Source organism: Aulonocara stuartgranti (genome assembly GCF_965226115.1).
Source record: "Aulonocara stuartgranti genome assembly, chromosome: 12".
NCBI classification, from domain to species: Eukaryota; Metazoa; Chordata; class Actinopteri; order Cichliformes; family Cichlidae; genus Aulonocara; species Aulonocara stuartgranti.
In genome coordinates this window covers 31492969-31516519 of record NC_138948.1, presented here as the reverse complement: position 1 = coordinate 31516519, position 23551 = coordinate 31492969, and the positions used below count along the sequence as shown (strand labels likewise).

The following is a 23551-nucleotide window of genomic DNA, read 5'->3' as shown; positions in this document are numbered from 1 at the left end:
TTTTTTTTTATTACAGGCATTAATGAAATACTTAACACTATGGAGCTGACAGGAATACATGGCTCACAGTCAGATAAGAAAAACGACTGAATTCTGTCAGTTTGGAATAAGTTAGTTCAAGCAGGCATATTTACCTCAAGAGCTCACGCTACAGTCTAGTAAGATGTGCTTACTGAAACAGCAGCAGCTTCAACAACATACACACTTTGAGGTGTCCAAGTTTGTTTTGTTCCTATTCTGACCACTACTAGTTTGAGACAATTACATAGTCTCCCCCTACAAAAGCAGGAAGTGACCGCCGTCCACAGCCTTCTGGTGGATCGTCTCAGCAGTTCGCCTTTGGTTCAGGATATTCAAAGCCTGCAGCAGGTCATTTAAGCTCGCTCCTTTACCTTCTTTCTCCACCCAAATATGCAGCAGTTCATGGATCCTGTCTTCATAGGGAAGGTTCTCTTTGCTTTTGATGACATTGTCACTAATTTCAAGCTGACGGAAAAACCTCTTGTGATAGTTCACATCTAGTTCTTCAAAATATTCAAAGCACTTCCTGAGAGACTCTTCACCTGCAAAAAACAAACAACAACCTTCACTCCATCACATTAACGACTTGTGCTGATAACACTGATAAACATTTTGACAGCCAACTGGACTGCAATTAAAAGCAGCGTGGTGGCATGAAAGCTTGGAAGCTTTATCTAATGTTGTGTTTAACAGCAGGTGCTTGTGTGTTATGCAGTGGGTGAGATCAGGAATAAAAGTCAAAATACTTTACCATTCACAGGAACAAGCTTGGGAAGTGGCACCTCTTCCTAAATGAAACAAAAGCAAACAGGCATTAACATATAAAAAGTCAGAAATTGTAAGACCTGCTAAATCAAAAGCATGTCTTATTTATAAGCAGGTGAATGAAATGAAAGGAAAAGCATTTATCTAAAAGATCTTACACAATACAGTGATGCATTTTCCTGTCAGTGCGGATGGAAAATGAAAGGAGACACGAGATAGCGAGACTGATAAGGAGCATTCCCTGTTAATCTTCAGGTGTTTTAAGGACCAGGTGACTCATTAAGTTTCCACTAACACAATAACAGCAGCCTGAGACACTGAAGATCAAATGTTAAAGGTAATTCTTAAACCGAGAGTCACAGGATTCTTATACGGCTCCTGATTGTTGAGAGAATTTGCTCCAACATACTGGAGTGCAGTACGGAAGAAGCAAGTCACTGAGGTTTATCCATGACTGCAGACCTGTCCCTCTGCAACTGGGAGCAGGTAGGATTCTGAGGCTCTTTCTGTCATGTAAGGAGTCGTGTGTAGCATGAAAATCAAAGTGGGTAAACTGGAACATGAGGACAGACAGTAAGACAGCGGAGGCTGTTAGAGCAGCAGAGCATTAGTTAATAGCAGCAAACAAGACAAGAAGCAAGGATGAAGCAGGCGATGAGATGAGCTGCAACTCTCACCCTCCTGTGAAGCTGCGCTGAAACCACAGGGCTGGCTTGAGGGGCAGGTGTGAGCGCGTCTGTTAGGCTGTGCTGGGAGTTACTGGCTGAGCTGTTGAGGCTTGGACTGAGAATTTGACGCTCATCCTCAGCAATGTTGGGGGATTTAACTCTCACCAGATGCTGGGACAGGATTAGATTTGTGCTGGTTGGTCTTTGAGTGTCCTTATCCTCAGGAGTCTGGATGGCAGTGTATTGCTGAAGAACATGTTAAGAGAGTCTCTGTCATTTAAGTTACCTTGGGAAAGCCATTTCCATTCAGCTCATCGCCATGTTTGGCTATTTTTGTACATTAATGGAAAACATGAGTCACTCACCTGTTCTGCTTTGCTCCTGTCAGACCGATTTCTCTGAGAGCCTGAGGAAAGAATGTGAAGAGAATTATGCAACTTCCAAGAATTCACAACTTTCCAACACAAAGTTATTTAATTTTTGTCTGAACTCAAATTTCATCAACTGAGCAGAACCTGCTGCTGCTGCTCTGCATCAGTTCTAGCAGTGTGCAGCCTCTCCTGGACACTGTGTGTCACTGAGGATTTTCATCAGTCGGCCGGAAAGCCTGCCCAGCAGTTCCAGTTTGTGTTGGACCCGGCCCAGTTTACCAGCAGCATGGTCAACAGCACAAACTGGGAAAAGCATCTTCACGTGGCTCAGTCCAATTGGAAAAGTACTTTAGTGAACTCGCCAACAGCAGCCCACCTCTATGCGAGGCCTGCATGGTAATGATATACACCCCAACAGACTGCGGTTAACATGTTTGCTGAGAGGGCGTACTTGATAATTAGGCTTCAATCAGTTACACCTGATCCCAACATAGTCAGCATGTTGTGTTAGCAGCTCATCTGCTGCTCTTAGATCATCACACCTGAAACTGCACGTCCATTGTAACAGGTTTCTGCACACATGTATATCCTCTATCACGCCGTCTGGTGTCTCAACTTATACTTAATAGCTTTTCAGTCTTTCAACACTGTTCCACATGTGATGAACAGTCCCACAATTATCCAGAACTGTTAATTTTCTTACCATGTTTTGCTCATTTCATGTGCCATTTGAAAATCTCATCTGCTCTAAACAGTCTGATTACAGGAGAGTTTGGCCTTGTGCAGTCAAAATATCCCATCCTGTGAGAAGCTCTTATCTTGCTCTCAAAGATGGCATACGGACAGCATTGTGGGAAAATGCGTCATTGATAAGACTTTACTAACAGGGTTCCCAAAACAATGCTGTGAAGGTCAGAGAGGGAATCCAGAAATGTTGAGTGGAACTTTATTTTCAGTCATTCGGTTGCAGCAGGTGTGTCTCAGCATTTATTAGCGTATGCTTATGTGTCAGACTGACTGCAGAGGCCAGCGGGCTCAAGATCTGTGTTAATGAGAGCCAGGCCTCAACAAGTGCATGAAAATATTGTGGCAGCATCAATTTAATATCAGCAGTTCATCTGTTTGTGGTGTGAAGAAAAACAAAGTACAAGTCCTTCCCACAGCATTGACACCTGTCAGAGCAATAACACTGCAAAGCTGTATCACTACACACACACAAGACCAAAATTTTAAACAGTTCGAGCATCTGCTTTAAGTGCTTGGACCCTACAACACTGCTCCTGCTGACAGCGATCAGAGCTGAAATAACAAGTGAATTTGTTTAAGAGTGATCAGGAACCATCTAGACAATGGGTTGAAATGAATATTTTTCAAGCAAAAAAAAACAAACAAAAAAAACAAAAAACAAAAACAAAAAAACCACACACACACACAACAACAACAAAAAAAACCCAAAACACAACAACCCACCCCTACATTTTGATGATTTGCTGCTCTATGTCATGCCCCAAGACCACACCTGGCCAGGTTGGTGACTTCTGTGACACCAGGAATGTGGAGGTGGAGCATTTAGTTTACATTGGGGCATTTGTAAAATTGATGTCTATACTGTTCTGGACAGCTTAAAAATCATCAGGCCTTCACTTCGGCAATGCTGAGCAGATAATACTTCTGATACAGCTGGTCAAAAGCATTTTCTTGAGTGGACACGGCCAGCTGCAGTGGCCACCAGAACATCACACAACTGTGTAGTTGCCACACGTTCAGACGAGCAGCAGAAGCATTAGCTCCAGTCACAGAAGTACTAACCCTACTACAAAAGATACAAACTATGGCATGTGTATCTTTATCGTTTAGGTTTGTTTACCCCATTATAATGCGAAAACTATCCATCCTCCCCAGCTAACACAGACAAAATGTGAAGGACTCAATGAACAGGTCGACAGCCTATCAGAGCACTAACAAACTTTTGCATCAAGGTGATTTTAATATTAGGATCCAACATCTGTATAAGAACAACGTACCCATTTTACATCTCCTCTTGTAGAAAAATATCCCAGCAAATGTTATGGCAGCGAGGACACACAGCACCACCACAACCACCACCACAGTGATACCTGTTTAAGAAAAACAAAACAAAAAAACATAAGAGACAGTCATTGGCCATTTACAGACACCCCCCCCCCCCAAAGAGATTCATGGCTTGAATCAATGTACAGTGCGAGTGAATCTCTGATATCATTTGTTTCTGGCCTGGAAAATCTGACTTTGTAAATATACATTTATCCCAGTGTAACAAAAAGTCTTGCATGCATCTGCCAGAGTAGTGTACCTGGATCAGAGCCAGATTTGTTCTGGATCTTCTTGCACTCCGTGTTGGAGGTTGATGTGCAGTTCCTCACTTTCTCTTCATCCTCTGCACACCTAGTTAGGAGAGAAGCAAAATAAATCGAAAGGTTTAAAGACCTAAATGTCAGTCTTCTTCCCGCTGCTCCCTTTAGGAGTCACCAGAGTGGACAATCTGCATCTAGCATCGTCTTCTGTCACACCAACCCTCTTCCTCTTTTCCTCCTGCCTGGCAGCTTCACATTCAACACCCACTATATCCACTCCCTCCTTATACTTGTGTCTTTACTGATTTTGAATAATTTGCAGACACTTACCGTGAACACTTCAAGCACACCTCACATGCTTGGTTAGGATCACAAAATCTCCCTGGTTTGCACTGACATTTAGTGTCTTCAGTGTGAGTGCATGAGCTTACAATTTCCTCATCTGAGAGAGTAACATGAAAGAGACCTTGTTTAGTCAGAGTTTATGCTCTGAGCACGCCGACTACAAGAACAATCAATAGTGAACCTTTTCATTCTGATCGATGGTATAAAGCCGTCAAGCAGAATTACCTGGGCGACACCGTGTGCACTTCAAGCAGAACTTCAGTCGGTTGTCATGCTTCATGTATGTATCGTAGTCACACTCCTCACACTGTCCCCTCTCTCCATCTACACTGCAGGGTGATTTCACATATGTGCCTAGAGCACACACACACACACACACACACACACACACACTTTATAAGTCTCCGTCAACTGAACATGTGACTCTACCTAAATAAGGCCATTTCATGTGGCTTTTGATGGCTTACTGGTTTGAAATTATTACAGAAGTTCAGTTTCATGAGACTTACCAGCTTTACAATTCAAACAACAGAGGTTGCCGTGTTCGTACTGATCTGCCGGGCAGTTGGCCTGCCGCCGTGCTCTGCCGTTTCCCACTTTAAGACCAGCCTGTGGGTATGCTGTGGTGGATTTGAGGAGAACGACCAGGACAGGCACAAAAACCTTTGGATTTGGATGTGGGGTTTAAAAAAAAATAACAACAAATAAATGGAAGTCAGAGTGGTGAATAAACAGGTTTTTTTTAAAAAGAGTCCCTAAACAGGCAGGTGGGGTGATGTTTGGTTACATTAAGGTGCCAAAACTAGTTATGATCAGACAAGAATGGGAAACTGGGATAAAACATGGTGACTTATGAGCAAAAACCTGCTTCGTTATAGTCATGAAACTACCTTAAGTAAAAATATGAAGTGCACCGCTTTCATCTTTTTTTTCCATGTTTTGACTTAAGAGATTCCAAATTGATTATATTAAAGAACTCATTTTATGGGTTTTACAGAAACATAATCTCTGATTATATGTTTTGGCTAACTGAAAACATTTTCACTACAAACATAAGTATATAAGCCATTATTCTTTGGAAGCTTTCTTGTATGATGATGTGAGTCAGATTAGGTCACATTTAAGAACACGCCACTTCACTCTGAAAGCAAATAAACAAGTCAGTGCTGCACAGGTGGGTGGGGGAGAAGGGGATTTCCTTCCAACACTCCTTGAACTAAGCCTGGTGGATTCAGTATTAAGAAAGTGTACCAAAGTATCCGAGCTGATTTATTCTTTCTTAATATTGAGCAACAGGTTTTAAATAACAGGAAACGTGATCCACAAACAGTGTGTCCTAATATGGCCAACACTTTGCAGGAATAACCAAATAAGGAAATCACACCCATGATTTCGTAACACCATCAGGTGCCCTAGTTACTGTGAGGGCATCTCCCAGGAGGCATGGAGAGACAGACAAACACTCACCTGTGTGTGAAAGTACCAGTTATAAGAATTTTAATCCCCTGCCTTCACTGGAAAGTAGAAATGGCGTGCTTAAGCATATTTAATAGTACTTTGGAAAGGAAAAAAAAACCCTAAAGAGACCTTGTTTATACACAAAGACATACAGAAGAGTTTAATTTTTTTTTTTTTAAGAAAAAGTTTATATTTCCAATACCTGTTTCTACTGGGTGTCCGACTCTATAAAGTAGCACTTTATGTCGATGGAAGTGATCTCTGACGTAATGCAAACCATCATTTCCCTCGCTTTATGCACATAATCAAACATATTAGAAAATATTGAATCAAAATAAAACTTTTAGGCAGCTCAAAATCAAGCCGAAAGCTATACAAAAGGCTCAAACAATAAGGCCAGGCCATTTTTATCCGGAGTTTACCAATAGGATCTTTGCGAAAATTAAAGACATTTAAAATGTACACGCTCTTAAAGTTAGGCGCAACATAGCGCCCGGTACACAGGAAAACACGCGCTGTGGAGTAACGTGTATTCTTTTTATTCAGTGATCAGTCGCCGATGACAGTCAACCACAAACTGTCGACTAGTTTCAGTGCAGCGTCTCAGGTGGGGAAAACAGAAATAAAGTGACTTTTTGGTGAGCCCACGAGGAATTTCACACGAGTTCACACAGCGCCTTGTGACACTTTCGACACATAAATGCGACATCTTGCGCAAACCAGTAAACCGGAAAATTGCCAGAGGTCTCTCATTTTTATTTACAGTCAACGGGAGGCTAAACTTTGGTTCGACAACCCCTGACAATTCTAGTCACTTCGGTCCTCAATAAACAAATCAAAACAACAAAAAAACCCTTAAAAGTTTACATAATTAACTTTTTATTAAGTTAATAGCTTAACATAAATATTAGAATTGCCCCGCGGTTGTCGCGAAACATTAAAAGCACTGTTATTACTTTGAAGGATCTCCATTTTTAAAAATGAGTCACAAGGAAGCTGTTTACAGAAACTTCACGCTGACTGACTGACGCCGGTACAACACCGGTCCGTGAAACCACAGCAAGCTTTGTAGATGTTTAAAAAGACAACATGACTTACCACAAACATAGGAACGTGCTTCATCTTCTACTAAAAATGTCGGCCTCCACAGACTTCCAATTATTCCACGGTAACTCAGAGCAAATCGATTTAGATTTACCACCGTAGCGTCCTGTAGGCTACTGTCTCAAAAGTTTAACTCAGGTGTGAGACGGCTCTGAATTAATGACGTAGCTGACAGGCGGGGCCAAAGTACAAAGCAGCCCAGTCTCAGCTCACAAACAGGAGGCGACAAAAACAGCCCCACTGATAAAGTCAGTCTTTACTCCAAGCGGCCTATATGGCACAAGAAGTAATGATAATAAAATATGTGTATTTTTTATTAGTATAATTTAAATCATCTTCAGCTGCAACGTTATCAATGATTATCAATAATTATTAGCGAGCATTGTAGATGATGTAGAAGATTTTGTACTGACCCCCAGCTGACGTCACCTGTGCCATCTTAGTGCTAAGTTTCTGGAAGAGCCGCTGGCTGTTTAGGTTCAGAGTAAGGCTGGGTTTAAAACGGTGGCGTTAAAACGCCCTGTGGACAAACGTCTCCCCGTCGGCTGCTCAGAACAAATATTGACCAGAGTGTTTCACAGACGATAAGGCGTCTATTTAAATTAAAAAACACAATTCAGTCTCATTAGGCCCCGGGGATGGAAAAACAAAAAACACAAAAACCCAAGACATAACACTGGACTTTTTCCTCAAGCTATTACGGTTATTTCAATTTCGCATATTTGGGATATTAACCCCGCCCCTCCTCTTTTCTTGGTCTTCTTTTTCTTCTTTTTAAGCTATAATTCATTTAAATGAAATTATTAAAATGTAACGTGGTTGCAAGCAGACACTGCTTTCATGTAAGAGGCCTTATGACTGATTACTGAGAATACTGATTTAATATATGGTGAAATTATTCTATTAGAATCAGAATCAGAATCAGAATACTTTATTGATCCCTGGGGGAAATAATTCCTGGGGAAACTATTAAAGAGTGCTTTTAATCTCAGCCTCTGTTAAGGAATATTTTTTGAATTCAGTAGTATAAAATAACACGCAATGGCAAATTATTATCAGTACAACTTCAAAAATGCTGTACTTTTGCTCAGGGGTTAAGCAAACATAGTTTGCCATCTCTGGGTGTGAACATTTATACTGAAAACAGTTTTAAAGTTAAGGTGAGAAAACGAACAAACAAAAACAGTTGCACGCTGAGTAAATCATGACTAAACTCACAAATACTGCACATGATTCACATGAGGAAACACAAGTGTAGTTTTGTGGCTACACCTTATCACATTGGTAACATACGTGGTGCCAAAGCTACAGAGAAATGAGATAAAATGAGCTGCCTGAATCCTGAAAACGATATGTAATTTTTTTTTTACAGTAATATTAGAGGTATAGGTGATGAACAGTTTGTAGAATGTAAAATGTAAGATAATGTCTAAGCCTACAGTGGGATGCAGTGCTTTTATCTGAAAGATCTGAGTGTGTGAAGCTCTAAACAGAAACATTTGCTTCTCTTATACCAAACCGAGCTTTTCCCTATTTTAAACATAAAATTTATGCAAATAAAATCAGATATGTTGGATCTGACCTGGTGTATGATCGCTTTCACTCTGAATGAGCTCAGCATTCAAACATTCAAATTGCTGCTGTATTGCAAAGTGAATAGCCCCTCACGGGATAATGGGGGAAAACAGACTATTGTACAAACGCTTTCATCACAAACTGCATGAAGTCAGCCATCACCACAGTGTTTAGCAAACCTCATGCTTGGGAGTGCCAGTTTAGCATTATCTAATGAGCAGTTGTCTGCAGCGCGCAGATATGCAGGCCGACAGGAAGCAGTGGGCTGTGGATGCGGAGAGGAATAAAACCTCCGTTTCAGTCTGTTGATTGCGATGCTCTGAGATGGAGCTGAAATGGTCTCACAGTTTTAGGCAGTCGGGGCTGTTTCTAGGCTCAGAGATTGGGTGACTGATGGCTTCACAGGCTGCCAGGCACACTGAGAAATAGAGACCAGTCACTCAACAAGTTTCCTGCGCATTGCAGCTCATCAACATCTTATTCCTCCACCTTTGTAGTACAACACTACATTTCTGGTTTTACCTATTTTATTTGCCCAATCATTCAGAGTCTGTTCCATTTCTGAATTTCTGCACCGTTTCCCCTCACGCTGCTGCAAACTTGTGTTTTTTGATGATAAGGCCCGGGAGGTGGCTGGAATCTCTGAGCCACATTTTCCGAGATAAGACATGAATTTTGCATTCAGACAGACCGTACAGGGTTCTGCTCATCGGCCGGGCCGAGGTCGAGATCAATTCTAATGATATGGAAAAAATATATATATACTTTTCTTCTGTTACAGAGCCTATGTGTATACTGAGAGGGAGGTTTTGCTGTAGGGATTAGGGGGATCTTTCTGACACACAGTGCAAGAGGAGATAGTGAACTGAAGACCTACATGAACTTGCTTATTCATAGAGGAATTAGACAAAGCTTATCCAAAGACAGAGTGAACCTGCACACTGGTGAATAAGCAAAAGAAGTGCAACTAGAAGTTTTTAAATGTTAAAATTCCAACATTAGGTTTGAAGACTGACAAGAAATTGATTGAATAAAGGATGATCTTTTATGCAAATAATGGATACAGATAATGGGTACATATATTCCTGAAAAATGTTGCATTTTAATTTGTTTCTAATCTCTAGCAGCTTGTGTGGATGTTTAGTTCACAAATTTATTCTGCGATGGAAGTTCAGAGGAAAGCAAGTCTTCCCTTTCAGTTATGCCCCGTCGATGCTTGCACAGTTACATGCTGTCCAGTACAATAGATCTATTGGCACTGAGCAGCTCCACTGGAGCAGCTCCACTGGAGCAGCTCAGAGTTAAGGGTCTAACTTGGGGGCACCAAAGTGGTGGTTAGGAAAGATGGGAAAGCACTGCTCTTTATTTTCGCCACAATGGAAGGGAGGTAAAGGTGTTCATATAGAGGTAAATGGCCATGGCCATAGTGTGGGTATAAGAACAACATTGGAAAGGTGGCCAGATTTAGAGGGCCATGAGCTTCACGAGAGCACTAACAATATCCACTCTAGTGTGATTGTAGAGTACCCAGACTGGGTCAGATGTGAATGGCAGCAGCAGAAGGTTGACCAGTGACATTACCTAATAAAGGGAGACATGACACTCACTAAGGGGAAATCAAAGTTACATCAGGAACTGACTCTGAGCCCCTTCTTGTTCACAGTAGTGATGGACAGATTGACAGATGGGATCAGACATGAGTCTCTATGGACTACGATGCTGCTGACATTGTGATCTGTAGTGAGAGTAGGGAGCAGGTGAAAGAGAATCTGGACAGGTGGAGGTATGCACTGGAGCGAAGATTAATGACATTCAACAGAAGCAAGACAGAGTATGTGTGTGAATGAGAGAAAGACAGGTGGAGTAAAGATAGTGAAGGTAGATGAGTTTTAATACCCGGGGTCAACCGTCCAAAGCAACAGACAGTGCACAAGAGAGGTGAAGGAGAGTGCAAGCAGGGTGGAGTGGGGGGAGACGAGTATCAAGGATGATTTGTGACAGAAGGATAGCAGCAGGAATGGAAAGAAAGGTAGATGGCACTGAGACATGCCATGGTGTATGGTTTGCATATGGTTACACTGACAAAAAGACAGGAGGTGAAGCTGGAGGTGGAAAAGTTGAACATGTTGAGTGTATCAGAGGAACAGAGTGTGATGGAGGGAGATGATCCACTGTGGCGACCCTCTAAATGAGCAACTGTTCTCATTAGATTTGACAGGTAATTCCATACATGCAGTTCTTATGTGACTTTAGATTATACTTCAAAATGACTGCCCAAATTGTTACTTGGTGGCAAGACTTACTTCCAGATGGACTTTGGTCAGAGCCGCTGGTGTACATGGCCTAAAAGCGTATTTTATTTAGTTTGCACTATGATTCAGCCAGATACTAGGAGAAGTCTATTCATGGCTTTGTTCCCGCATGGCTCAAGGTCTCCATCTGGAACTTCTGTCAGCGCACAAGTTCCCCTCTATTGACGGCATCACATGCATGTGTGCTGTATTAATGTGGGGTAAGACACATATGGTGTTTCAATCTAAAAAAACCAAACACCTTCAGGGATACCATTGCTGGAACATATTCATGGTGTTGCAAGTAAGAGACTTGATTCGATAGTTGCAGAAACTATCCATGTTCAACATGTGACTAAAATCCAACCTAACCCCAACTCTAACCCTAAGTTAAGAGGTTAACATTCATAATAATCTAAAAGCCTCAGGATGCTTCATGGTAGACACTATAGCCTAAATAAGTTGCAATCTTGAACTAGTATACAGATATAGCATTTTTAAAAAGCAAACACAAAAGTGAATCCCTGTGAGGTCCAAGTCATCGCTGATGCAGATGCTAATCATAACCCATGATATCTGAATATTTATTTGTTTTTTAAGACTGTGTTTCACGGTCTTGGCAATCAGGTGACAAAGAAATTGATCATTCTAAATGAGACACACCAAAACTGTTTGCCATTACTGGTGGCTGTGGCTCAGGTCGTAGAGCAGATCAGCTACTGATCAGGAGGTTGGTGGTTCAATTCCCCCAGTCTGCATGCCAAATATCCTTGAGCAAGATACTAACCCCAAATTGCCCTCCGATGTGTTCATCAGAGTGTGAATGTTTATTAGTTGCACTTGAGTTTAGAAGTGAATGGGTGAATGAGGCATGTTGTTGTTGCTTTGAGTGGGAGAGTAGAAAAGCGCTATATAAGAATCAGTCCATTTACCTTCCAATAAATATTTACTCTAAATTAGAGTTACAGTTTGAGGCAGGGCTAAGATGGCCTCAAAGTGGTAACACATGTGCTATATTTCCACAGGCAGTATTTCATAATAAGCTATGCTGATGGCTGCCTAGGACTGGGCCCATTCATCTCTATGCTGAGCTCACCAGTGGGTTTGTCTATTGACATAAATGACAATAACCTAGCTGGCCACAATGCTAATGTTAGCAGTTAGAGCAGGATTGCACAATTCAGTGGGCCAATTGCCTCACAGCCAAGAGCAGGAGAAGCAATCAATGCTCTTATGAATGTTTTGTTAGTCTTACTGATTCACTTAGAGACATTTGAACTTACTTATCTGTTCCGCCACATTTTACACAGTTTGCATGAAAGGGTGTTTCATCATGCCTCACTTAATCAGACTAGCAGTACAACAATCTTTTGCCTATTACTCATACCTTTACTTCCTGAGCTTTATGAATGGGAACTATCATACTTTAAACCACAATCTCCTCTAACCTCTGGGGAATTGAAGAAGCTATGATTGCTCTAAAAATGTAAAATCTAGCTAAATAATTTATAGACAGTATAGTTGGAAAAGTCCATACAACTCAGTTTACATGCTGGCGGATTACTTGAATGTACTGGCAACTGTGCCTCAAATCAACTTTTACATGCAGCAGGTTTTATTTCTGATACTTTAAGCCTATTCAGTATAACTGGTCATATTCTGGTGGTGAGTTGGATCAGGTGGCGGGGGAAGACGCTGGACAGACCTGGTGCACCTAAACGCGTAGTGAGGGTGTGCTGGGAACGTCTAGCAGAGGCCCCAGTCCGCGGGATCTTCAACGCACACCTCCGGCAGAGCTTCAACAGCATTCCGAGGGAGACTGGGGACATTGAGTCCGAATGGACCATGTTCAGCGTCTCCATTGCCGAAGCTGCTGCATTGAGCTGCGGCCGCAAGGTGGTTGGTGCCTGCCGTGGTGGTAGTCCCCGAACCAAATGGTGGACACCAGAGGTGAAGGGAGCCACCAGGCTGAAGAAGGAGTCCTATCGGGCTTGGTTAGCCTGTGGGACTCCGGAGGCAGCCGACAGGTATCGACAGGCCAAGCGGAATGCAGCTCGGGCAGTGGCTGAAGCAAAAACTCGGGTGTGGGAGGAGTTCGGAGAGGCCATGGAAAAAGACTTTCGGGCTGCCTCGAAGAGATTCTGGCAAACCGTCAGACGTCTCAGGAGGGGAAAGCGGTGCTCTACCTGCACTGTGTATAGTGCTGGCGGAGCGCTGCTGACGTCGACTGAGAAAATTGTCAGGCGGTGGAAGGAATACTTCGAGGACCTCCTTAATCCCACTGACACGTCTTCTGAGGAGGAAGCAGAGTCTGGGGATGAGGGGAATGACCCGCCAATTTCCGGGGGCGAGGTCACTGAGGCAGTTAAACAACTCCTTGGTGGCAGAGCCCCTGGTGTTGATGAGGTCCGCCCCGAGTTCCTGAAGGCTCTGGACGTTGTAGGGCTGTCCTGGTTGACACGCCTCTGCAATGTTGCGTGGAGATCAGGGGCAGTACCTGTGGACTGGCAGACCGGGGTGGTGGTCCCCATCTTCAAGAAAGGGGACCGGAGGGTGTGTTCCAACTACAGGGGGATCACACTCCTCAGCCTCCCTGGGAAAGTCTATGCCAGGGTGCTGGAACGGAGAGTTCGTCCGTTAGTCGAACCTCGGATACAGGAGGAACAATGCGGTTTTCGTCCTGGTCGCGGAACACTGGACCAGCTCTTTATCCTCTCCAGGATACTTGAGGGTGCATGGGAGTTTTGTTTTGTGGACTTGGAGAAGGCATTCGACCGTGTCCCTCGGGGTGTCCTGTGGGAGGTGTTGCGGGAATATGGGGTGTCTGGCCCATTGCTACGGGCCATTCGATCCCTATACAACCGTTGCAAGAGCTTGGTTCGCATTGCCGGCAATAAGTCGGACTCGTTCCCGGTGGGTGATGGGCTCCGCCAGGGCTGCCCTTTGTCTCCGGTTCTGTTCATAATTTTTATGGACAGGATTTCTAGGCGCAGCCAAGTGGCGGAGGGCTTTCGCTTTGGTGGCCTCAGAATCTCATCTCTGATTTTTGCAGATGATGTGGTTCTGTTGGCTTCATCGGGTGGGGGCCTCCAGCTCGCACTGGAGCGGTTCGCAGCCGAGTGTGAAGCAGCGGGAATGAGGATCAGCACCTCCAAATCTGAGGCCATGGTTCTCAGCCGGAAAAGGGATGAGTTCCTGCCCCAAGTGGAGGAGTTCAAGTATCTCGGGGTCTTGTTCGCGAGTGATGGGAGAAGGGAGCCGGAGATCGACAGACGGATTGGGGCTGCAGCTGCAGTAATGCGGACGCTGCACCGGTCCGTCGTGGTGAAGAGGGAGCTGAGTGTAAAAGCGAAGCTCTCAATTTACCGGTCGATCTACGTCCCTACCCTCACCTATGGCCACGAGCTGTGGGTAGTGACCGAAAGAACGAGATCGCGGATACAAGCGGCAGAAATGAGCTTCCTCCGAAGGGTGGCTGGCCTCTCCCTTAGAGATAGGGTGAGAAGTTCGGCCATCCGGGAGGGGCTCAGAGTAGAGCAGCTGCTGCTGCTGACAAGGATGCCCCCTGGGCGCCTCCTGGGTGAGGTGTTCCAGGCATGTCCCACCGGGAGGAGGCCCCGGGGCAGACCCAGGACACGCTGGAGAGATTATATCTCTCGGCTGGCCTGGGAACGCCTTGGTATTCCCCCGGATAAGCTGGAGGAGGTGGCTGGGGAGAGGGAGGTCTGGGCCTCTTTGCTTAGGCTGCTGCCCCCGCGACCCGGCCCCGGACAAAGCGGATGAAAATGGATGGATGGGATGGATGGATGGTCATATTCTACTAAGAGCTGCATTATGTTAATACAAAGTCAGTATTTCCTAACCCACATCAGAATAAAATCCCTTTATTTCCATCCATCCCTTCTCTTCCACTTATCCAATCCCTTTATCCCTTTATTTTCAGTGGTCAGAAATCATTAGCAGGGTTTTTAACCGTGAAACAGCTGCTAGAATATATGCTACAGCAACTCCATGGGATTAAAGACTAACAAATAGAAGTGGATAAGAAGCAATTCATTAAATGCAACCATTGTGTCAACCTGAACCTTCTTAAACATTACATGCAGTGATTGGAAATATGCTTTAAAAACAAAATGCACAGCAATAACAGCAATACTTTAAACATGCAGTCCGAAACATCAGAGTGTTTAATGACTGAACAATTATATGACACGGTTACACTGATTAAATTCAGTTAAAGAACTGGAAATGTGGCTTATGTGTAACTGGCCTGCACATTATATGAAAGCAACAGGAGTCTGTCCACTCTTGTGTTATCTTCAGCCTTCCCCATTATTCAGAGACAATTATAAATTGATATTTGTTTATACATTAATACATTTTTGATTCACATGCTAGCGTTACTCTTATCAGCTTATACACATATACAGCTAATGATGCTTCCAAAAACAATAACAATTAAAATCACGCCAGGTTAGTAACCGTCAGCTACACTAACTGAAGCGTTTTCTGATGTTACCAGTAGATTGTACACACTGCAAACCCAAACTAGGACAGAGTTTTTACTGACTCCATTGTTGCTGCCAGTATAATGGCACATGTACAAGTAACATTTAAAACTCATTCACCCCATTCGTATTCCAAAGTCCATCAAAACTAACAGACACTGCAAATATTAGAAACTAAAGCTAGTCGCTAGTGACTTACAGCCGTGTGCAAGAAAGTGTTCTCTTGATAGTTGTTTAAATCTCACTTTTTGTCAGTTCTCACATATATTCAAATATTTCCCTATTTCTTCATAGACAATAAATGCCATGCGATGTGCCACACAAATACCAGATATAGAACTGAATCGCTTTGTTCTTTCTGTATTTGTTCATTAATTGTTTTAATCCAAACACAGATCAGCTAACAGGTATGGCAGAATTTCATCTTTACAAAATTCAGATCACTACAGTACTGGCAGTCTAAGACACACCCTGTCGTACATTCCCCCACGTGAGTCAGTCAGCCACACGGATTAGTGAGTTTGCCTACTGAACTCAGGTATGTATAAAAACAAACATTTTTTGGACAGAAAACCCCCACATTCAGAGTATGCAAGGCACATTAAAGCAGAACTCCATAGAAGCTGTTTCTAGAAAGGTCTCTTGTAATGCTATTCATAAAATCTCAATGTAATGCTGGATTAGTGATCTTAGCAGAACAATCTTCATCTCCGCTTGAGGCTAGCAGCGCCAGGCTGCATTTGCCACAACAAGCATGAAATACCATGGCCTGTGGCTGCGAACCAGCATTTCACGGGAAATGCTGATGCTAGTAGAAATTATGAAATTACAATTAGATCCACCCAATGTGAGTGCATGATTCTTTTTAACTCATAGACTCATAGTGTTAACATAATGTTGTAACGTTTCACCACTCATCGTGACTTCTTCAGTCTCAGCTGACTGCAGGTTTCCCCAATCCTATAAACAGTACACTTGCATAATGACTGAAACTAGCACCACTGAAGGAACAATAGGCTGGGAGGTCAGTTCCTAGATCATTGATATGCAAATTCTCATGACCAATTGGTCCCCAAATGTCTGTTCATCAGAATCAACTTTTGGGGATGCCTTAAACCTCAATTTCCTCTAAAGCGAAGAGAAAACTTCACTGATTCACAAAGACTGCATAAAAGTCATTTCACTTCTCACTTAATTTATTACCTCATAAACACTTTAAGTGAAATGAAATTATCATCTCAATCATTTGTTAAAAGCCTTCTTCAGTTCTGAACAATATTCATGCTATTTAGAGCCATTTTGAGAGTTCAACAGGTGAAAAGCCTTTGGACATGGCTACATCGTGATTGTCATTTGTCAGCCTTTTCAGCTCCACAAACCTAAAACAGTGCAGATGACACATTTGGTGCAGAGCCCACAACTCAGCAAATACTACATGTTACAGACTCTGACCCGCGATGTCGCTGGGGATAAAATAAATAAATAAATAAGTAAATACGAAAGCCAAACTATATTCTCCTGAATAAACATGTACACTCAAACTGAACACTTTAGAGAATACAAATCTGACATTTTCCCCCCGGCACCTCGTAGACTGCTTGTTTCAGTTTGGTTACATCAACAAAAAATAAAGCAATGCCTGCAAGCACAACCCCTTCATTTTCATCACAACTACAGTCCCCTAGAGAGGAGGGTATTACTGTCACCCACCAACCCCCCAGCGTGTTGAATCATCCCATGTGCATTAGCCAACGGAAAATGAAAAATAACTTGAGACAAGTTGATCTTTCAACTGTACATTTATTTCCAAAAGGCTGCATATACATTTGCAAATTCTACTGTACAGAAAACATCCAAAATGTCCATAATTATAGATACAGTATACCGCAAAGCTGCCCTGGCATTACCAAACATAGCTGTTCAGCACTAGAAAAGCTCTGCAGCCTATTCATTATTATAATCTTAAATACTTTTTTCAACTTATATCTTTAATGTAAGTCAGTATGATTAATTGTTCTTTTTTTTTTTTATCCCCATCTGTACTTTACAAACATTCACCATTTACAGTAGTTAAACAAGGCACAAGAATAGTGATATGAAGCCGAAGGCCATGCGTGAAGCAGGAAAGAGCATCGGACCAACCAACTCAGGTGACGGGAAGTCATGGATGCAACAGTGAAGGTTTTGTCTCATGAAACAGGGTTAGTCTTACACCAAAGCATTATACACAGTGAAAATATGTTTGTGTAAGAGTGTGTATGAGCTCACTTATCAAAGAACTGAATTTCAACGTGTCAATGGGATACAGTAGACACAGCTGATACACATCCAGGATGAAGGTGCACGTTGAGTTTGCTTGTGTGTACCACACAGACAAGATGCTCTTGATGCGACATAAGCCACCGCTAAGCATTACAAAAGCACACGTTTCCTTTTCTGACACTCCACTTGTAGGAATGAAAAGCAAACTCCAGTTAGTCACAATTAAAAGATAAAAAAAAGACAAACAAAAGATTACCTTTCATATTCTTCACTTCACAAGCTTCAATTACAGAATAAATGAATTGAAACTGATTACAAATGCATAGAAATGATGCAGGGAAATAAAAGCAGATGGATGTAACCTTTCACATGTACAGTGCCAGCGGTGTATTCCAGGTGACCATATAAGTTGTGATGAACCACCGAGCAAGAGTTTGTTTCCCTCTCTTTGTTGCAAAAATAGTCAAGAAAATTGAACTTAGATGAAAAATGCTGACGGACTAGATTCACAGGTAGGGAACTGTCTATGTACCTTGATCAAAAAGTATCAGCACCTGGACCATAAAAATCATTTGGTTAGTCTTCTCTTCTGCTATTCTTAGACTGCTGTGTGGAACTGCTATTAGTTGTACCCAGCATGAACAGGAGATCAGCTAGTTTTTGATTTTTAGGGGCTGAATCCCAGTGTTTCCCCAGTTAGTATATCTGTAACTTTGTCAAATAATAATTGATTTGGTTATTATTTAGTTACAGTAATGTAAGCAATATAGTATTGCCTGTTGTGTTGTTGTATAACAGTGGCAGTGGTTGATCTTCACTTGTTGCATCAGACCCATTTTGTACTTGCTAAAGACAGGGCGATAAAGAGCTGAAAATGGTTCAGTTGTTATAATGAAGAATTCGTTGTTTTCCTTTTCCTGATACAAAAGGCTGAATAAATAAACAACAAAAAACAGCATTTATAGTGCCTCAGTCATTTAGTTTATCTATAGCCAACATTTTATTATTCTGAGTAGGCTAACATCTATAACTCTGTATGTTTTAGTAATACCAATGAATGTCAATGCTGGGGATTGGTCTGAGATTCTATTTTGTTCATTTTTATCCAAATCTGTTACTGTTACTAAATTTCACTATGCATTATAATGTAGAGGTTAAAAATGACCCATTTTCTGTTTCTCTGTCTTGAAAATGAAAATTTGAAGAGTTGGTATTTGATTGAATGCTGAAATGTAGCCTTACTGGAAAGTGGCATGCTTATTTTCAAATAAAACCAACACACAGTTACAGTACATTTAATGGTTATTGTCACATTAGCGTTCAAAGATGTTACAGGAAAAAACACAAACAAACAAAAAACCTTTCATCTAAAATATTCAGCTACAGTGTTCTTCCCAGTAAATCTACCTTCGCTCTAAATTGTGTTCAAATTTGCTTTTGGATAGAAACCTAGCTATAGCACACTCAAAATTGCACACTGTGTGTCTTTGTCCTGATAATGATTTAAGAGTTGAAACAGGTCAAATCTGACATGTTTTAAGGGACCAAATGCTAAACATCTGAATTATACCCATACTTAACTCCACTCTACTTACCTGTAAGTATACCAAACACACATTTTTGTATATTAGCTATTCAGGTTAGCTTAAAATCGCCAGATTATATTGTAGTTTTGTATTTTCTTTCTTTTTTTCTTTTTTTTCATTTCTGACTTGTGTCATTGTTCTTTCCAGTTTATTTTTTATTAGTTTCAGTCTTTTTAATTATTATTGTATGTATGGTATATGCGAAAGGCATGATTTAGAAAAATCAGTGCTGATAAGCAAGAAAAAGAGAAGTTTTTCTAATAAAAACACAGAGTTTTTGGAAAGCAGATGACTCGTACAGACATCCAAATCCAAAACCAAATCTATCAATGTTTCAAGTTATGATAATAAATTTTATCAAGCTGACAAATAAAAACTAAGAATATTGCATTTATCTGGATTCTTTTTTAGTTTCAAATTTCAGATAATCATTTCAGTTAGTTTGATTTTTACCCTCACAAGTCCAGATTTATATTTTGATTTTGGTTAACAAAAATGTTTATCTCGTTTTATTTTTAGGTTTAGTTTTGTTTAAGTATAATATTGATAATAGCAATATTACCAACCTTCTGGTCTACATGTCCACATTACGTTTTATTTTACATAAAACAATAAAAATGTATCACCCACTCTGACTTTTTAATGCTGCCTCTGCAAACAGTCTAAAAGCACACAAAACCTGGCAATTAGTTTTTTCAAAATAAAGTACATTTTCTTTTGCCAACTTTTTATCAAAGTTAAATTAAAGTTAGATTTCCATACAGTTAGCGTGAGGCCTGTAAAACTGTAAAATCATAAGCTAATGTTGACAACAGGATGTTTTCAGAAAAATTCAATATAGGTGCCGGTTGGGCTGTTCCATTCGCCTGCTCTCTGTGTTACCTCATTGTATTTTGTTTTTATATCAGCCAAATGTTTTTTGGGTAGATTTATGTCTGATTTATAAAAGTTGTACAAAAACAGCTCCCACAAGTCTCACCAACAAGTCTAGGTAATATATTATAACTTAAAGTCACTTAAGACCTTAAACAACCTTTTAGATATGTGTGATAAGTGTTTAGTTTGGTTAAAATTCAGGTCTGTTTTCCCCTCCTGCCATCATTCAACTATTCTAACCTTCCACTACAGCTCCACTCTTGTCACTTGCTGGCACTCTTCTGTTTCAGTATAAATTAGTGAGACTCTCGGTGGAATTTTTCATTGCTAGGCGTAGAGCAAAGGACATTCCGTTCACCAGGGTTGCAGACAGAAATCTCAGTGGCACATATCAGAAAATTCTAACCTGAAAGTTCACGGCTAGAGACTGCCAGGAGTACGTGCGAAAATATAATTTTGCATAATTTGGCCTTATTCACCCAGCATGCACCTCTCTGGCAAGGTGAAGGTTGTTATGAGACCCGCTGTGATTTCACTCATACAAATCTCTCCGCTGCAAGAACACTGGGTGTTGTTTTTGAATATATCTGATGTAAAAAATACATCAGATATATTCATCAGAAACGTTTCTCCCACAAAACGCTACGTCCAGATGAACAGAATCAACTTTTGGAGATAAAAAGTACTTAATTGAACCTTGAATTAAGAGTCTTAAATAATTACAAAAACACTTTTCTACAAACACCAGCTAAAGCTCTGACAGCTTCAACCTTAGTGTGTGTTCAAATATAAAGATGAGGGGTTAACATTTCAATCTATTCTGACCTGGAGGTCATCAAAAGTTTCACTTACCATTACCTCACATGACTATGACATTTTCCCTTATTCCCTCAGCATGGCGTAGGATTTATATACCTTATATACTGTTACTGTATGTTATATATGTCTGACACTGTCTGTATTCCTTTGTTGTTTTTTGAATAATATGAAAATATGTGACCTCTACAGCCGCGAAATGTCAGTGTGGTGTGTGAGTTGTGTACTTGTGTGGGTGGGTGGTAGACATGGGGGCAGCTGGGTGTGTCAGGGCCTGATATGAGGTCTGTGTGACGGGTGTTAATGGTGGGAAGTGGATGATAAGACGTAGCGATGACCTCTCCGCGGTGCCAGGAAATGATGTTTTACAGCTTCCTCCCTCTCTATCTGCCGCAGGAGGCAACTGTAATGAATTGTAATGCCACGGTTAGAAATCTCACTCTGCCACATTACGCCACAACCAACGGCTCGTTTTCTTTCTTACTTTTTTTCCGAGTACAACTGGGGATGATATATTTATGATTATTTTTTGCATAAATGATCACATAAGTGCTAAAATTTCAGTTTTGGGATTTTTTTTTTTTTAAATAAAACCAGGTGATTTTGAAGATACCTGCCTTGAAAGTTCACTATCACAACATTTAAGCAATCAGGAGCTTCCCATTAAAATATAACAGTGGACATTAAAAGAAAAGAAAAACTAGCTTTTAAGTCCTTTTTCATTTGTTGACACGGGAAGGGGAGTGTCAGATCAAACATAGGTGACTAACATTACGCCACAGTTGTATCATCTTATTTGCATATTCAGACTTATATGCAAGCGTGTGGACTGCTGGAAAAGGAGCTCCCTTCTCCTCTAACGCGGGTTCAGACAATAGCAGACACAAAGGGGAATAAATTCACATCAACCTAAATTAAAAGAAGTTAGAAACAAACAGAAAGGACTGAGTGGAAAGGCAGACAAAGATTTACAGTCCAGCCTCAGACGGGTTCTTAAAAGAGAGGGGCAGATCCACAGCAGGTGCCAGCTCACCTCGACCTGTTGTGATCGGTCGCCGTGTTGAACACTGGCACCGTCTACTCACCTCGTGACCTTCTACTGCACCGCCGCAGTGTGTTGTCCATCACTGACTGTGTGCGTACACAGATATATACGTCAGTCTGTCAGTTTTTACTGGCTCTCTCTCCTCTCTCAGCCCGTGTATTCAGAAGCGCAGTCCTCTGTATTCTGACTGGTTAGTCTGCCTGTTCCGTACAGACTGCTTGCTTCTATGTGAATGGAGTCAGATTCGCACTCGTCCTGGTCCTTGGGGGAACTTTTGGAGTGGATCTTTCCAATCTCCTCCAGGGCACTGGCTAGAGAGTCAAGGTCAGAAGTGTCCTGGTGACGAGCCTCCCACAGGCTTAGTATGACTGCAGACGGACTCCGCTGCTTTGCAAAATACCCCAGGTTTCTGTAGAGGAGCACATACAGGAACATGAAAGTAACTGTTTAATTACAGATGCCACATACAAGGAACTTGCAAAAGAAAACAAATGTTTTAATGACTTTATCAGGTGGTCTTAAAGTTTAAATGTAAATGTGTAAATCTGCTAGTCCATCACTCGTGGTAGTTCGCCTGCTTCCTATGTGCACACATGCTACAGGAGTCCTTACACAATATGACTTTTCATTGCACAACCAGTTAACCAGAATCTACATATAAAACTGTATGCTTGTCACTGTGTGCCTATTGGTTAGTCGCTAGTAACAGTCACCTACATAACACTAAGATATTTAAGGCCCCATCAACTGTCAATCAAATGGTGAGAAAGGTTTCACTTGGGAGACACCCACTTCATGTTACTAACAAGTATTTTGCCTGATTGCGCAACAAATCCTTGAATTTCACTGACATTCCTCTGTCGTTACATCATTGCTGCTCTCCTTTTTGTGCACACCCCGCCTAACTTTAAAATCATGGAAAATGATCATTATGTTCTGCAGAAGCACTTACTCAGGTTCAGCTAGCTGATGCATGCCCACAGTAGAGGTTCACGTCAGCTCTTTTTTTAAGCCTACTGTATCCACACACATGAATTAGCACAACATTTCTTGAATGCTGTGATGGAATCAGCAGAGATGCTAATCATGTCGCGATGATGGACTGGACTGTTACTGAGGCTATAATCTTGCCAAGACCCCAGTCACATAGACCTAGTGACTGATTGGTGACTGCCTGGCAACCTGGTTGCTAGGGGGGGAAATGTATTTCCTTAAAAGCTGCAAGTAGCTGCTGTGCAGGAATCATGCAGGAATAAAGACAAGTTAGTGTCCCCCTAGTAACCAGCTAGGGAAAAATTTGTGTTCTTTAACTGGCTGGCAACCAATTGGGAAATACAGGGTGCTTTCAGTATATGGAAGCAGTATATGTAAGAGGAATAAAGAAGAGGCATATGGTGCTGCAGCAAAAGTTGGTACAGAACATCCCAATTGTCTGTTAACATTCAGCAACTACTTGTGGTTGTGAAACTGTGAATAGTGTGATGCAAATAACAAACTGAGACCATTTGCCTTCAAAGCAAATGATCT

General features: G+C 41.6%; 2 protein-coding genes across 5 annotated transcripts in view; both read right to left on the bottom strand.

The window, feature by feature from the left end:
- LOC309718369 (tumor necrosis factor receptor superfamily member 10B-like) lies at positions 1-7278 on the bottom strand. The gene is given in 11 exon segments (XM_082553515.1): positions 1-279; positions 282-563; positions 773-809; positions 1464-1700; positions 1820-1860; positions 3850-3942; positions 4158-4249; positions 4489-4600; positions 4729-4857; positions 5013-5166; positions 7060-7278. Coding segments are annotated over 11 exon segments (1233 nt in total). The 5' UTR covers positions 7084-7278; the 3' UTR covers positions 1-247.
- A 9941-nt stretch (positions 7279-17219) lies between these two features.
- Positions 17220-23551, bottom strand: part of LOC309719077 (netrin receptor UNC5D-like) — a 309431-nt gene continuing 303099 nt past the window's right edge. For 3 of the 4 annotated variants that reach the window (XM_082554925.1, XM_082554926.1, XM_082554927.1), the window contains one exon: positions 17220-22433. In XM_082554925.1, coding sequence (XP_082411051.1) covers positions 22172-22433 — 262 coding nt within the window. In that variant the 3' untranslated portion in view covers positions 17220-22171. The remainder of the gene's footprint in view (positions 22434-23551) is intronic. The other variant, XR_014280140.1, reaches the window with a different exon arrangement.